We start from the raw sequence: 15,179 nt of genomic DNA, 5'->3' as shown, positions 1-15,179 counted from the left end.
TTGTGAGTGAAAGACACTGTGTGAGAGTCAGAGATCTATAAAGAAAACGTTGGAGAAGGTTCTTCTCTGTGACGAAGGTTCAATTCAGACGATGATTCTCGGTTTTGGCACATGAATACAGCGTTGGGTAAATGTCGAGTGTTTTGGCGACTCCAATGGTTTTAAAAATAGTCTCAAAAGTCTATGAGAAAATGACCCTACTTCTCACGTGATTTATAACATCAGTTAACATTTCCCCAATGAGATTATTCATTTATTACAGCATGATTTTCATTTTGTAAATTATGGTCCTAATTGGAGTCATGTAGACGATAATAAACTATTGGCAGTGGAGCGTGAACACAGCGTGATTGACAATTAATACCTTCCAATCGGAGCATGGTCGCAGTTGTAGGTGGATTGTAATGGCGTATCATAAAACCCTGTGGTTGTGGAATTATTATAACAGCCTCCATAGGTGATGAGTTAAAGATTAACCGACAGTTAGTCATTAGCTACAAATTAACCCTCAGTTTATGATGGCATACTGCAGCAGATGTATTAGGACAAAATTGAATTGTACCCGCCTACCCATCTGATGTCAATCTGTTGTGTCCCGTGTTCGGGATCACTCGTCATTCTTCTGTTTTTCAGCCAACACCTCTCCTGTCAACACTCACTGCCTCAGGCTCGTGGAGCACCTCTCTGCCCTGGACCTCTGTTCATTTGCTGGCCCAACTTGCACTTTCGCTTTGTCAACACCAGTTATTGTAAATAAATTCTCATTTTTATTTGACAGTGCATTAATCTGTTGACTTTGCCAACAAACACAGTACACAGATCCTTTGAAACATTTCGGATAGTTTAGGAGGACAATGGGGTTACCTCACATTGCCTCACCCATGTCAAGCACTGTGCCACTGTATATTCTTATATTCTTATCAATACTCTTGATGTAAAAATGACAGACATGCCAAATTGTGAGTGAAAGACACTGTGTGAGAGTTAGAGATCTATAAAGAAAACGTTGCAGAAGGTTCTTCTCTGTGACGAAGGTTCAATTCAGACGATGATTCTCGGTTTTGGCATATGAATACAGCGTTGGGTAAATGTCTGTTCTCTCACCATGCATTAGAAAAGAAAAGACACACAGACAAATAAACACACATAGTTCATACAGCTCCCTGCATGGAGTCACACAATCTACAAGTGAGACACAATAACTCATTATAGACTTGATTCTTTCCTTACATGTACTTAGAAAACGTGGAAAATATTCAGATTCTAACAAAACAAACATCCTGAGGTATATATGTTGAGTACAGTGACCATAACCTTTCTTGACATGAACCATTAAGTCATCACCCACGGGGAATAGTCATGATATATATAAAGAAAGAGTGTGCTGTTATGATTGTCAAAGCAAAGCCTTCATAGCACTGCACCATCATTGTTGTGTCCACAAGGACACGGGAAGGTGAAATATTGTTTAATTAATATATACACATTAATAAAACTGACTTTTTTTGTCACGTAAATCACACCACAAATATTCTCCGCTCTCCTACAGCATCATATTTTTTTTATTATAAATAATAATGAAAATAAAAAGAAAATATGTATAAATATATGAATTAAACATGAATAAATGGTAAATGATCTGAACCTATCTGGCCGGTAGGTGGCGCTAATGCGCCTATACGCTGGTTACCCGTTCGCCGATAAACGGATAGAAGAAGGAGACCGAGGAAACGACGCTGCTGCTACATGCTACATGCTACATGCTAACGCCGCTAGCTGGAGGACGCAGTTGTTAGGTATGAAACTAAACCGTAGTCATTGTTGTGACACCGTGTTCGCCACGGGTGAAGAAGAGTGTGTGAGGAGGAGGAACGTGTCGTGCTGAAGTTATACACACTTTACCAGCAGACTCTCGCGTCAACGTCTTCGATATTGAGCTTCTGGTGCTGTTTAATGTGTTTTTGTTAGTGTCGCTCGTGAACGTGGCCGTTGGCTTCTCTGCATCTGATCATCATGTTCACATCTACCGATCACATCGACAGCAGAATTCCGACTCATAATTTAATGACTAACGGTGAAAACATGTTCGTCACAAGTTACCAAGATGTTACTTCCCATGGCTCGTTTTGTTCAGAGTCCAACGATCAGCAGGAGTCGTTTCACAATCACATGAGAGCTGCAACAGTTAATCGATTAGTAATCGATGACTGAATTAATCAGTCATAATCTATTAATCGGTTCAAGTAGTTTATGACTGATTTCCGCTTCTTAAATGTGAATATTTTGTGGTTTCTTTGCTCCTCTGTGACAGTGAACTAAATATATTTGGTGTGTGGACAAAACATCATCTTGGGGGTTTTAGGAAACAGGATCGACATGTTTCACCATTTTATGACATTTTATGAACCAAACAACTTATCGGTTGATCGATAAAATAATCAACAGATTGATCCATTATGAAAATAACCATGATTTGCAGCCCTATAGGAAACGGCTTTTTGAAATGCTTTTTTTATGCTTGATAACGAAGGTTTAATGGATTATCCACATCGTTACTTAATCAATTAAATACCTTTTAATCCATTTTGTGTGCTTGGAGGTAGTGTGTGCACATCAGCTGTTTAGGTAAAAAGAAGAAGAAAAAACATTATTGAAAGAAAAAAAGGCCTCCACACACAGAACACATCCTCCCCATAGAACGTTTATTCAGTATTATTATTATATTTCACCATTGTCTTAACATGATTATATTTAACATGTGATCAAGAAGATCTAACTTAACTTCATTGATCATTGTGGATCCAAAGTCGTGCCCATGAAGTCAGTATGTAGACATTGGGGTACGGTCCAATCGTCAAATTTGCTTAGGAAGTTTCCTAAATGTTGAAGTCACTCAAGTATTTCAGCCGTGATAAGGGCTGTTTGGATTCTCTGAATGCATAGGAAAGGTGCTTCATTGCTTACTTTCCTATCTCCTTAAGCATAAGGTACACTGGACTTTCTTATGCCAAAGGAAAGGAGAAATAGACGTCCCACAATTCATTGCGGCAACATTGCGGCGACCTCATGACGTTTTCCACTGAGGTCAAGGAATAGAAGGAAGGACAATACATTTTTTTGTTGCAGGTGGTGTTTTGTCTCTTGGTTGGAGTTAATGATTTATATTTCCTTTTCACAGTTTTTGGTAGAAAGATTCAACATGGCGACGCCGGTGTCTGTGCTCCGTCTGCCCAAAGGACCGGACCCCAACAGCCGTGGCTTTGACCCCAGATCCCCCCGTTTCATCGCTCTCTGTCGCACCTCCATCTGTACCTCAGCAGCCTCAGAGGCCGACCCCGAGCAGCTGCAGCGAGAGCAGCACGCACGATCTGTGCTGAGGGAGAGCTTCCTCCGGTGTCTGCTCTCCATGACCGACAAGAAGGTCCAGTTTCACATGCACGAGAAGGTGAAGGTGGCGGCCACGTTTGGAGCGTCTGACATCGACGTGCTGAACTTTCAGGTGTCGAACTTGCACACGCCCATCGGGGTGCAAAAAGAGGCGCTCATCCGGTGTCAGGATGTGATTTCATTTACTTTTGATGCATGAACACCTGAGGATTTGTTTCCTGTTTGAACAGAACTCAGTATTTTGGATGAAGAGGCACTTGGAAATCTCATTTGTTGTTACAAGTGGGATCTATTTTCACATTTTGTTAGAAATTGTTATAAGATTTTTTTTGCTGCACTGTGTTTTTCATCAGATCATAGTGAAGTGAAGTCTAAAGAGCCTACTCTAACAAGCAGTCCCCCCTTTTCACCACAAGAGGGAGGCCACATCCCTGTTTTTCAAGGTAAACGTCAAATCCTGACACGAGAGCCTGTTAATAAAGTTTGCTCTAGTTGAAAAAAATAGTGACCAAAGAACTTGTAATGTAATTGTTATATTGCTGAGATTTACTGTTGCTTTCAGAATATCTTCGTCCATGAGACCATCTTGAGAAAAATCTTGGTAATGCATCTGATGGCTGGGCGAGTAGAAGCATTGTGTTTATTTATGGTGCCTTTAAGAAGTGGAAATCTAACAATCAAAGCAAAATATCTCCCCATATTTATCCTTGCGTCACAACGACTCAGATCATCACTTCTTTCTTCCCGTGTGAGATGGTGTTCGAGTGGACAACTGTATCTTGTGTTTATTGAACTGTTGTGAAACAAAGGAACCGTTGCACTATTTTGTTTTTTCAGAATTAACTACTTTTGCATTCAAGTATACGAGTGTTGTTTTGTATTACACCTTAAAAGATGTATGATTGATTAAACTGAACAAACCCCCACATATCTATCAAAACCATATCATATTTCATAATAGTTTCTACAAAGGTAAAAAGAAAAGCGTTTTCGTTTAATGCCTTAAAGATAGTTCTATATAACTCTTAGTCAGCGGTGAACTGTCAACAGTGGGACTTCTGTTGTGTCAGGTTCACATTACAGCTGGAACGTTTAGTTGGTTGCTCGGCAATTATAATCAATACATAAGTAAACTGAGAGAAAATTAATCATTTGACATTTTTGCTTAAAAATAATTAAAACATTAATTAAGTGACTTTGGGCAAAACATAAGTATTTAAATCTACAAGTCAGTCGAGTGTATACTATGACACAGTTGGCCTACAGCAGTACAGAATACCCGAACTGGAAGCATTGCTCATATTTTCGTTTACATCTCTGTGGTCATTTCATACATTTAGCCTCATCTTTTGTGTTTTTGTTTTGTTTGTCTGTGAGTTATGTGCGTCATTTGGTGGTCTTTTTTTTTTTTAATGCTTTGGCATCTCTTTGTAGTCTTTGATTGACTGTCCAACAAAAAATGTCAAGGGCCACTTCAAAACAGATGTTGAGGTCCTGCGACCCCTGTGAACTGTCAGGCCCCTGGACCTGTGCCCAGTCGGCTCATCTTGTAATTCATCTATTAATACAGAGCTTTTGTAATATTTGAATCGGTTAACATGAGAATGAATAATAAATCATTTTAGATGTTTATGGTCACAGGGCCAAAACATTTATATAGTGGGATATTAGCCTGAATTAAAGTAATAGGCCCTCAAATACTGTGAGGTATTGTATAGATCAGGTGCACGTCCAATCATTTTTCCTAAATATTCCAGTAATGTTAGATCATTGCCAACACTGAGCTCACATCAGATGGCAGCACAGATATTAGTTATTTAAATCCGTGTTCATAAATATAATGCAGATGAGAAGGATTCATCATTGTTTAGCAGCAGCCTCATGGGGAAGAGGAGGAAGAGGAGGAGGCAGCGGCGGCGGAGGATGAAGGGGCATCGATACTATTTAATCTTCCTAAAAGGTGTATTTTGCAAGTTCCCAATAAGTCATTTTATTTGAGTGCCATTAGGCGGTCGTGCTGTGCCTGTGTCTCTTTTTGTACCTGAATTATCTGACCACTCAGTGTAGACAATCATCAATGAGGCAGTGACTCATCCTCCCTCTCCACCCCCTCTCTCTCGCCCTCCCTAATCCTAAATATGACTTAAAACCTCGCATGACGTCATCGGGCCTGTATGATTCAATCAGGAAGCCCTCAAGGACAACCAATGTTAATTTCATATACACAGGCATGCTATGACCAGCAGCCCTCAGCTCTCACTCACCTCTGTGACGAGTGTAACATACAGAACATAGACATATGCATTTCTGTTGTTTTTTTGCTTCTTCATGTGCTCTTACCTCTCTCCTTTTCTGAGGCAAATTTTTCTACTACATTAATCTGGCTGTAAATACTTTGAAGATTCAGATTGTACACAACACATGACCAGCTAATAAAATATTTAAAAAATTGTTAACATTCAATATAAAGTCATTTTTAAACTTGCTACTCCGCAAGCGCCTACATTGCTGAAATGCCACTCACACAATTTAGGTGCATCAAGATGGAGGTTTGGGAAACGATATTGATATCGTTTCCCAAACCTCCATCTTGATGAATGAGACAAGGGCAACATTTGATATAACAGCCCACACACCTGGTCCCTATTGTATAATCAAAATAATTAAAACAAGAATTACCATGTTTCTCATTAAAGATTGAAGTTAAGCTTTGCTTGATATGCCTACATGTCTATGTTGTATAACTACATTACTTTCTTATGTTGTTGTAGTACTTCTTATTTGGATGACATTACAAACATTCCATAGATGAACACTTGCTGAAAAGTGGCGTTTTCTACATCTGTTCTAAGCTGCTGCAGAGCTGGACGAATGCGCCTGCCAGGAGCAAATCTTTAAAAAGTATAGACCAATTCCTTGACTTATTCCGAGTCGTTCAGTGAAGCTGAAGACATGGTAATAAATTCCTGGAGTGTGGGTGTAGCTTGCCTGCTGACAACACACCTGTAAAAACTGAGCCCCTCTCTTTAATATTGGATTTTCTCCTACCCACCACATGAAACTTGAACGTTACACAGTAAGAACCAGACCTGCAGGCTGCACACTGATGTGTGGTCATTCTGTGACGACTGCTCTCCCTTTAGAACAATGTTGTTAACACATGTTAACAACATTCCATTCTTTTCCGTTTCTGCACTCCATAGGTTGCCAGTATTAACAGAGGTATTTGGCAAATCATTTATTTCTCCTCTCCTCTAAAATGCCCGGTTGTTACTCCCTTGTTCCTCGTCATTTAAGCACCTACCACCAAGCATTTTATTGCAACCTCATTCATACTAAATTACGCTGTAAATTTCAGGCTGCACGTTTAAGTGTGACCATTACTTCTTCTGAAGAACTTGAGTTGGATTCATGCTCTCTCCTCTGCACGAGGACACACTGTCTCAATGTTATCTTGCCTCACTGTTTGTCTTTCCTGACAGTCTGCTTCTCCCTGATTCCAGTGGAAAAACATTCCTGCCTCTTAGTATCAATTTGTGTGTGTGTGTGTGTCAGTGCGTCAGTTATGATGGTACAAGGAATCTGCCCTGTATAACTCCGCTAGCCATCAGGAAGCACATTCCGCTCCTTCCTGTTTGTGGCCCCCTCTCACTTCCTGGCAAGTGTCTGATAACTTAAAAAACCAATTAATCACCCTTTTTGCCCAAAACTGCTGCCAGCAGACAAAAATAATTGGGCAGTGACCTCATGATCATGTATTTTTGGACATTTCGAAGGAGATGACGATTCACATGAAGTATTATTGTGAGACAGATCAAACATCTTTCTATGCAAAAGATGACATTGATGAAGAAGCTTGCCTCTGAGTTGTCACATGATAAGTATGAGTCAAGTTGTAAGTTATCTATTGACTTTTTTAAAAATCTACTCTGAAATACAAACATTTTCATACTTTTTGCTTATTCCCAGCTTTAATTTAATTTCAATGTATTTTTTTAATTTTCTACATCCCCTGCATCCTATTTTTTGGGGGGAAATGGCCCGACCAAAATATTTCAACTAATATCAGAGGGCTTACAGTTGATTTGTGATAACATTCATGATCCCCAGAGGATGAAGCCTTACATGAATCAGCACCGTCTCTTTATCTATCTGTACAACTTAACAACAACAGCAAATATGTTTAGCTGGAAACATAATTACAGCCGCATTACATTTACCCTAAACAATAAAAAGATATGTTGTTCATTTGTGTATTGGGCTAATTGAAATTTAGTTAATACTGAAGACTTAAGCAAAAATATCAAACACCAGTAAAATGCTCATAGACAGCGTATTTTTCCTAACAAAATATACTATCTTGTAGAATGATATCCATTTTGTTTGACTTTTCATGGTTATGTTTAGGTACTCGCAGCACTTGGTGAAGGTTAAGGAAAGACTGTGGTCTGGTGTAATGTAAACAGGGACTCAACATATTTATTAACGTTAAAATAAAACCGAAGTGTTTTTGTAAGTTAAACCACAGACAGGATTCTGGATGTGAACCCTGGTCTCTCTTGTGGCAGCTGTGCACTTTGTACACCATCTAACCCAACCTCCACCTTTTGGCTCCACAGTAGTAAATAATGTAGCCCTTCATTCATTCAAAAAAGATATTGCGTCTGAACATAATCCAGTCAACAGTTTTGTTCCCTTGACAGCTAGTTATATAGAAAAATAATATCTGGGACCAAATTGGGTGAACTACTGACTTTTTATGTAGTTCAACAAACAGGTGAACTCATCTAGTCATCCAATAAAATATCTAAACATGAACTACACAATACTTTGGAAGAGACATTCATGGGTCCTAGGTACAGTATGCAAATAACTTTGCTGGTCCCCTGATGTTTTGCCCAGCATCATCATCACGTCAAAATTGGTCCATTGATCTGATTACCTGATTACCTGCAAAACCTTTCCCATACACTTACAACAGCATATTCACATTGACACATTGACACATTGACACATTGTGTTTAGGTCACTGAGCCACATGTATTTATCGTGCAGTGAATTACAGTTACTCTGTCCGAGTTTGCTATCTCAACATTACCTCGAAATATTCTCACAATGGAATAAAAACGGCTAACGCAATACAAAACAAAAAAGTCATGATGTCGCTGAAATGATCTTGTTTCATTAAAGTCTGACGCTTTAGTTGACTGCTCACTGTAAAGTACTGTTCTTGAGTGTGTATTGTATAGGAAGTAGTAAATGAGAGGATTTGTGGAGCATTAGTCTTTGTTTTTAATTGAAATCATTCTTATCTCTTCATTATATAGTGATGTTCTCACTATATAATTATTATTGTTTTTATTATTATTATCATTATCATTATCATTATTAATGTTAAAATTATCCAAAGTAAGTTAATAAGAACAAACCCTGTTTGCACCAACACATACAATCCAATCAAAGCACACGTATGTCATGACATGTTGATATTTACTGCTCGGTGCTCTGGAGGTGTTGTTGACGCAGCCAGATAGGCAGACACGAGAGGAATGGCTGAGTCACAACCAGTCCCCAGGTTTGTTTGAGTTACCGTGCGGGGGGGGGGTTGGAGAAGCTCCAGCGATTGTGAGGGCCAGGCGCTGTGTGGCAGCCTCACTTCCCCGACTCAAGTGGCCGGGGAGATAAAGAGTCCAGCAGAGGAGCATGCCAGCTGGACCTCACCGAGCAGCCGTCTGGGTCTCAAACAGAAACAAAACCTTTAGCCCATGAAATATTACATCTTATTTGTGTTTAAAGTGACTATAACAGCGATTCAACTGTATATTCAACTTGTTTTGCTTTTGCATAAAGCTGTGTATTGTTTGAAAACTGGCCTCATAACTGTGTATGTCAGTCCTACGTGAGGGTTCATAATACTACTGTAGATGTCCAGTACGAGGACGCACAGGAGTTGTGTCTGTGATCGAGATGTTACCACTGCATGGTATGGGAAAAGGGTAAGAACAACTGAAGTCTAGACAGGAAGACATATGAAGCGGTGGGAGGAGAAGGGAAGTGCTAATTAGAGTAAGATTAAAGTTATCTTCATTTATCTGTGAGTCTGTAGACTCCATCGTGGTCCACTCCCTCTCCCACAGGAGTAAACACAGGAAGATGCTTTTCATTAGTGTCTGTGATGCTGTGGACTGGCCGATATATCAGCGCGGATTGGACAGATTCAATCCTCCTGACCAATCAGAGGTGGCAGTGCTGATACTTTTGCTAACTGGTTTGTGAGCATTGCTGTGTGAAAGTGTGACTAATGTTTATCTCTAAGATTTTGTGTTTAATCAGACGGGTGAGTAATTAATAATTATCATTCATGTCCTCTAGAGGATGAATCTTATCTATGACCTTTCCTCTCCAGATTCTTGTGACTTTGAACACAAAGTCAGTTTTTATTTGTCCCATGCTTTGGTTTATGACCAAAAACCTGCAAATATCATAACATTATCAGGTTTTCCACTTTATCACCATATTGCATGTGATTCGCAAACATTTTTTGAAATTGTGTGGCGTGGGGGGGGGGGGGGGGGGGATAAATGATCTGCTCATTTATCAGGTTCCACTCCAAAATTTAACAACTTCGTCATGCCATAACCAGTTTTTGAGTTAATCCCGCTGGCTGACAGACAGACCGCAATAAAAACATATTCTCCTTGTCACAGTAATTTATGGTATTCATATTCTTTAAAGCCTGAAAAATTGCCTCTCAAAAATGTAAACATTATATCACATTTTTGATGCCGATATCCTTACCGATATTTGTCATGTGTGTCTAATGTACTGAGTCTGCTTTGATTAGTTGTCTCAGTTTAGTTCTACTCTTCTAAAAACACCAAAAGACTATTCCCCATTTATTCTATCTTTACAGTTTGGACTTTGGAAGTTTATATCAACACCCAAATTTCCCTTTTGTGGGACGAATAATATTGACGATAATATCTTTATATTGCAACTTTATATTTGTTCATTTTCTATTCTCATTCAATTCTTCTGTAATCATTGATGTTTGCCAGTGCAACATTTAGGTTTCCACGGGATTCCACCTTGACCGAGCAGTATTTTCAACATTTACATCACTTCCTCCCTCACCTCTCACACAGGTTGCACAACAACTATTCATTGCCTGCGGCGGAAGCAGTTTTCATTCCAGTGCAACAATCCTTTAATTGGACAAAAATAGGATGTAGCCATCCAGTATCTGAGAAGTGCTTTTCCCGTTAGAGCTGGCTGCAGGCACAGATCCAATCCTGTGTTCCCGCTCTCAAAATGGATCATATTATTACCATCAGCAGTTCATGTGGGAAAACATATTGTCTCTCTCCAGTGAGCAAAAAAAAAAATCCTTAAGGAATGTTTCCGTGACCTTAAACGACTACATTGGTTTTTAACATATGTGCTACGGTGTTTGTGAGGGAGGTTGGATGATGGGGGTTGACGAGGGGAAGCTGCCCTGACAGAGGGGGTGGATGTCTGGTATGGAGCTATTCAATCAGGCAGAAGATGACATACTTGTGAAAGTTTATCTGCCTGTGGTCATTAGCTGAGACTGTGTGATGGAGTGACTGCAACAAACCTCAGGTGCTTCCCACAAGGATGAACAGAGATTCAAAGAACACCACAGGGACTTTAACTAAGTACATTTGCACAAGTGCTATATTTAGATACAGTTTTGTACTACTTGTACTTTACTTGAGAATTTCCATGTTCAGCAACTTTATACATCTAATCCACAACATTTTTCCGACAGCTGTATTTCAAATTTTTAATGTTAAATTAAAAAACTTTTAAGCTGTTTTCAGTCATGAACTCAGGAAAAAGTCTGGTAATTTGGGTCCGGACATTTCGCAAAACGTATTGCTGCTTATACTTTAGTGACCACCACTGTTGAACACCCTTCCTCTTCCTGTCTCAACACCTACCTCTGGTTCTCTCATTCCTTCATCTCAGCAGATCACCTGTTTCTCTCTCTCTGGTTTAAAAACAGCCCGGCCCACTCACCCTAAACAACATAAAACACTTCATTTCACCTTCACTGGCTTCCCTCCTTCTTGTTTTCTGTCTTCATCAAAACAGAATTTCTACAGTGGGCTCAGAGGCTGAACTAATTGCTTATAATTTCACTTAGACACGCACTCACGTCCAGCCCAACTCCTCCAGACGGCAATCTCAATCTCTGCCTCACTTGCTTCCTCCCTTCCTCTCCTCCTCTCTTTCTTTCATTCTTTCCCCCCAAGAGACTTGATTTACTTGTGTCAGGGACAAGGACATCTGCCTATTAGCAAGTGCCACTGACGTAGGCATCACCATCCCCTCCTCCTTATTATCCCCCTTCCTCATCCGCCTTCTTCTCCCGCTCCTCCTCCTCCTGCCTTACTCAAATTGGGGTCACCAACCTTCGTCGTGCAGGCTGGTGAATCATCAGTGGGACTCGCACCGCATTGGGGAGGAGGGATGCTGCCCGCCCAGGATACTTCCGTCCTCCTTCCCAAATTACCAGGGTAACCCGACATTGTCTGCTCTCTACTGTCACATCACTCTGTCGCACAAAGAGAGGAATAAAGAAATAGAGGGAGAGGTGGAATATGAATGAGGGACGTGGTGGATAAGGGGAGCAGGGACTGCTACAGGTGGATGCCCATAGTCACATCAAGATATGTCTTGCTTCATCAAACTACTATTGAATTGTTAAAATACACGTTCTAAGAACTTTATGATGATGTCCACATGAAGGCCTCCCTTTGCTCTGAAGCCTCATTTATTCATGGCATGGATTCCACAAGATGTTGGAAACTTTCCTAATCGCATCGCATTTTTTCTGCATATTTGTGAGCTGCCCCTTCATGCCGCCAATCTCCTGTTCTTTTACATTACAAAGGTGTTCTAGTGGATTCATGTCTGGTGACTGTGGAGGCCACTGAAGTTCACTGCACTCTTTGTCATGTTTGTAAAACCAGTTCATGAGACCAGTTTTTTACTTTTTGTGCTGGAAGTAGCTTCTACAAGATGGTAAATTGTGGCTGTAAAGGGATATGGAGCAGAAGCACTCAGGCTGTGGTATTTATTATGATGATAGATTGGTTTAGTGGGGTAATAAGTGACTGATAAGCAATCCCCACACAATTATACCAGCAGAGTCCATGGATTCATGCTGTTGATGCTGAATTCTCGCTCTACCTTCTGCACCCCTCAGCAAAAAATACTACATTGCTACATTGTCTTCAGCTGACCAGTTTTGGTGAAAAAAATGGTGTTCAACAACACTACCAACAGTACCTTTCCCTATCAGAATAAAAATTACATAAATATCCAGAGAATTGTAAAGAATTGACCAAAATGGACAGTCTTCTTTGGCACTACACAGAGCACAGGTTTGGTATCGTCCCAGGTTGTGACATTTTGTTTACCACCCCAATAAACTGGAGGTGAATGATTTTGTTCATCCGACCTTAAATTACCAGGCTGAAATCTATACAAGATGATTCCGCAAAACCCCTTAATACATTTAATGGCGATATTTTTAGACTTTCTTCTTTATTTCTGTCAAACACAAGATTAGATAAAGACCATAGTGATGGTGACAAAAACAGAAAAAACAAGTAATTTCCTATATGTGACAGCATACTCTACTCATCCGCAATGGAGTCAACTGTGCTTCACGCTTATCTAAGACACCAGCCTCCACGCCATTGCTTACCACCTTCCGACGTAAAGGCCACACCACTTCCTGCAAAGTCACCGGATGTTACTGGAAATAAATCCTCCGATATGAATCCAGTTGCCATCAAAGGTGTAGAGGAAAATCACATTTACTGTAACAATTGACTGGCGGCAGTATTGTGTTCCAGACAGAGACTATTTCTTCAATTTCACTTGTTATACTCTGTATGACCCTTTACAGTAATTTAAAGCTAAAGAGACAACCGAGCCTATATTATATCTAATGTAACATTCTTCCTCAGGGAATGAAATACAAAATGTAAACTTGTTTATGTTCTACAGTTTAACTAAACTTATTGAGAATCAGGCTGTTGTTTTTATTCGGCCCCCGCCAACGCTAAGTGTTTATAACCGGGCAAAATGCAGAGAGAGAGTGTGTGTGTGTGTGTGTGTGTGTGTGTGTGTGTTCACAGAGGCAAAAGGTCAGCTATTGCTTGGTCCTCAGCACGTCAACTAGGCTAGGGCTTATTTGCTGATGCTATCTGTGAGTAGGAATCTGAGTAAACAGAAAGGCAAGATAACAAGTGGGGCACATCTTCCTTCTTCCCTTTCTCCTTATTTTTTCCAGGACAGACTTGTGATGCCCCCAAAACCAAAATCCCCAATCCAACAAACGCCAAACTCCCCTCCCATCTCTCTCATATCTGCCCTTGCAGAAAAAAAAATCTTGATTTAAAATCCTTTTCAACCTCTAACTTTATCTGTGTCTGCCTCGGCCTCTCCTCCGTTCGCGGTGCTAGGGAATGTAAGACTTGAGTGCTCTTTTCCTGTTGTAAAATTGCCAGATCTCTGTCCTTCAGTGCGGCCCTGTTCTCCTTGCTGAAGATATCAATGGACACAGCTGTCCTGACTGGACAGACGGCCACATCCTGCCAAACATAGTAACAGAGAGATGAATCACTTGATTACATTACTCGAGTCAGAGAGGTCCATTCATTTTAGCACCAACACAATACACAGAGCAGTGTATCAACGGGACATAAGGATTTACTGGACACACAGTCTGCCAAGTTTTTTTTTAATTTACATTTTTTTATTTTGTTCTCTCAATAGACACGACCTGTTTGGTGGTCTAAGGAGAGTCTGGGCTGCATGGCGTGACACTGCAGGCCACACCTGGACACATCTGGACCAGGAAAAGCAGGCCTGCTCTGACCCCGTCCCATCTGGAGCTGACACGCTCAGAGGCAGCCAGCAGTTGCATAAATAACACTTGCATATGTACAGTACGTTCTTCACAGCAAATACACAAACCCAGACAGGCATGCACCTCTATGACAAAGAGCAAACACACGCCCTTGGACATATGTGTCTCCATATGGGAACTTCAATGCAGAAAGAAAAAAGAGTTTATGTTAAGTCACATAATCACACACATCTGCGGAGAGACTCCACATGCAGCTGGTCCGTATTGCCATCTCATGAGTTGTGAGCCTGCGTTTTTATTTTATGTATGTGAGGAGACTTGTGTTTTATCACACTGTCTCGGAGAGAAATATGAGCAGGTGCTGCAGCTGTTTGAGGGGCATTTGAACCTCCCAGAAGAGCTTGCTAACAGCGCTGGACAAGATATCCAGATTAAGGCTCCGAGCGTCCCTCTGGGTCCAACCATGGATACAAAATCATCTGTGTTGTATTGTTTTGCCTCTCAGACGATGCAGGTGGGAGGAGTGGTGATGGAGGTCGGCACGGTGGAAGATTATTCACGTTTCATTTTTCAACCTTCCAGACAAGGACTTACTGTGAATACTAGTTTGAGAATAATGCAACTCAAGGTCAAATTAGCTTCTTCAAGAGCTCCTAACTGTACATTTCATGTCGTCCAGAGGTCAAAGTTGAACTGAGTCATAATTGGCGAGAGATGTTCTTTTTGTCATTCTTTTTCTAACACTGATTGGTCTTTAAACAGAAAGAAAAAATGAGCGAAACACTAAATCATATCAAAAGTTGCACATACTGTCTTGAATTTCTCCACCAGACAGATGAGTGTGTGTTTGTGTGTGTGTGTGTGTGTGCGTGTGTGCGTGTGT

General features: G+C 40.5%; 1 protein-coding gene across 1 annotated transcript; it reads left to right on the top strand.

Annotated features, from left to right (window-relative positions):
* The first annotated feature begins 1,689 nt into the window (after positions 1–1,689).
* Positions 1,690–4,313, top strand: gemin7 (gem (nuclear organelle) associated protein 7). Its single transcript, XM_035623520.2, has 2 exons — positions 1,690–1,796; positions 3,179–4,313. The coding sequence occupies exon 2, from the start codon at positions 3,200–3,202 to the stop codon at positions 3,584–3,586; it is 387 nt and encodes a 128-aa protein (XP_035479413.1). The 5' UTR covers positions 1,690–1,796; positions 3,179–3,199; the 3' UTR covers positions 3,587–4,313.
* The last annotated feature ends 10,866 nt before the right edge of the window (positions 4,314–15,179 follow it).

The sequence above is a fragment of the Scophthalmus maximus genome, chromosome 11 (assembly GCF_022379125.1).
Source record: "Scophthalmus maximus strain ysfricsl-2021 chromosome 11, ASM2237912v1, whole genome shotgun sequence".
Taxonomy (NCBI): Eukaryota; Metazoa; Chordata; class Actinopteri; order Pleuronectiformes; family Scophthalmidae; genus Scophthalmus; species Scophthalmus maximus.
Note: the sequence above shows the minus strand (reverse complement) of the source record. Positions and strands in the feature narration are given on the sequence as shown.

Coding starts and splice junctions, on each gene's coding strand:
- gemin7 (XM_035623520.2), top strand. CDS start 3,200: ATGGCGACGCCGGTGTCTGTGCTCCGTCTGCCCAAAGGACCGGACCCC.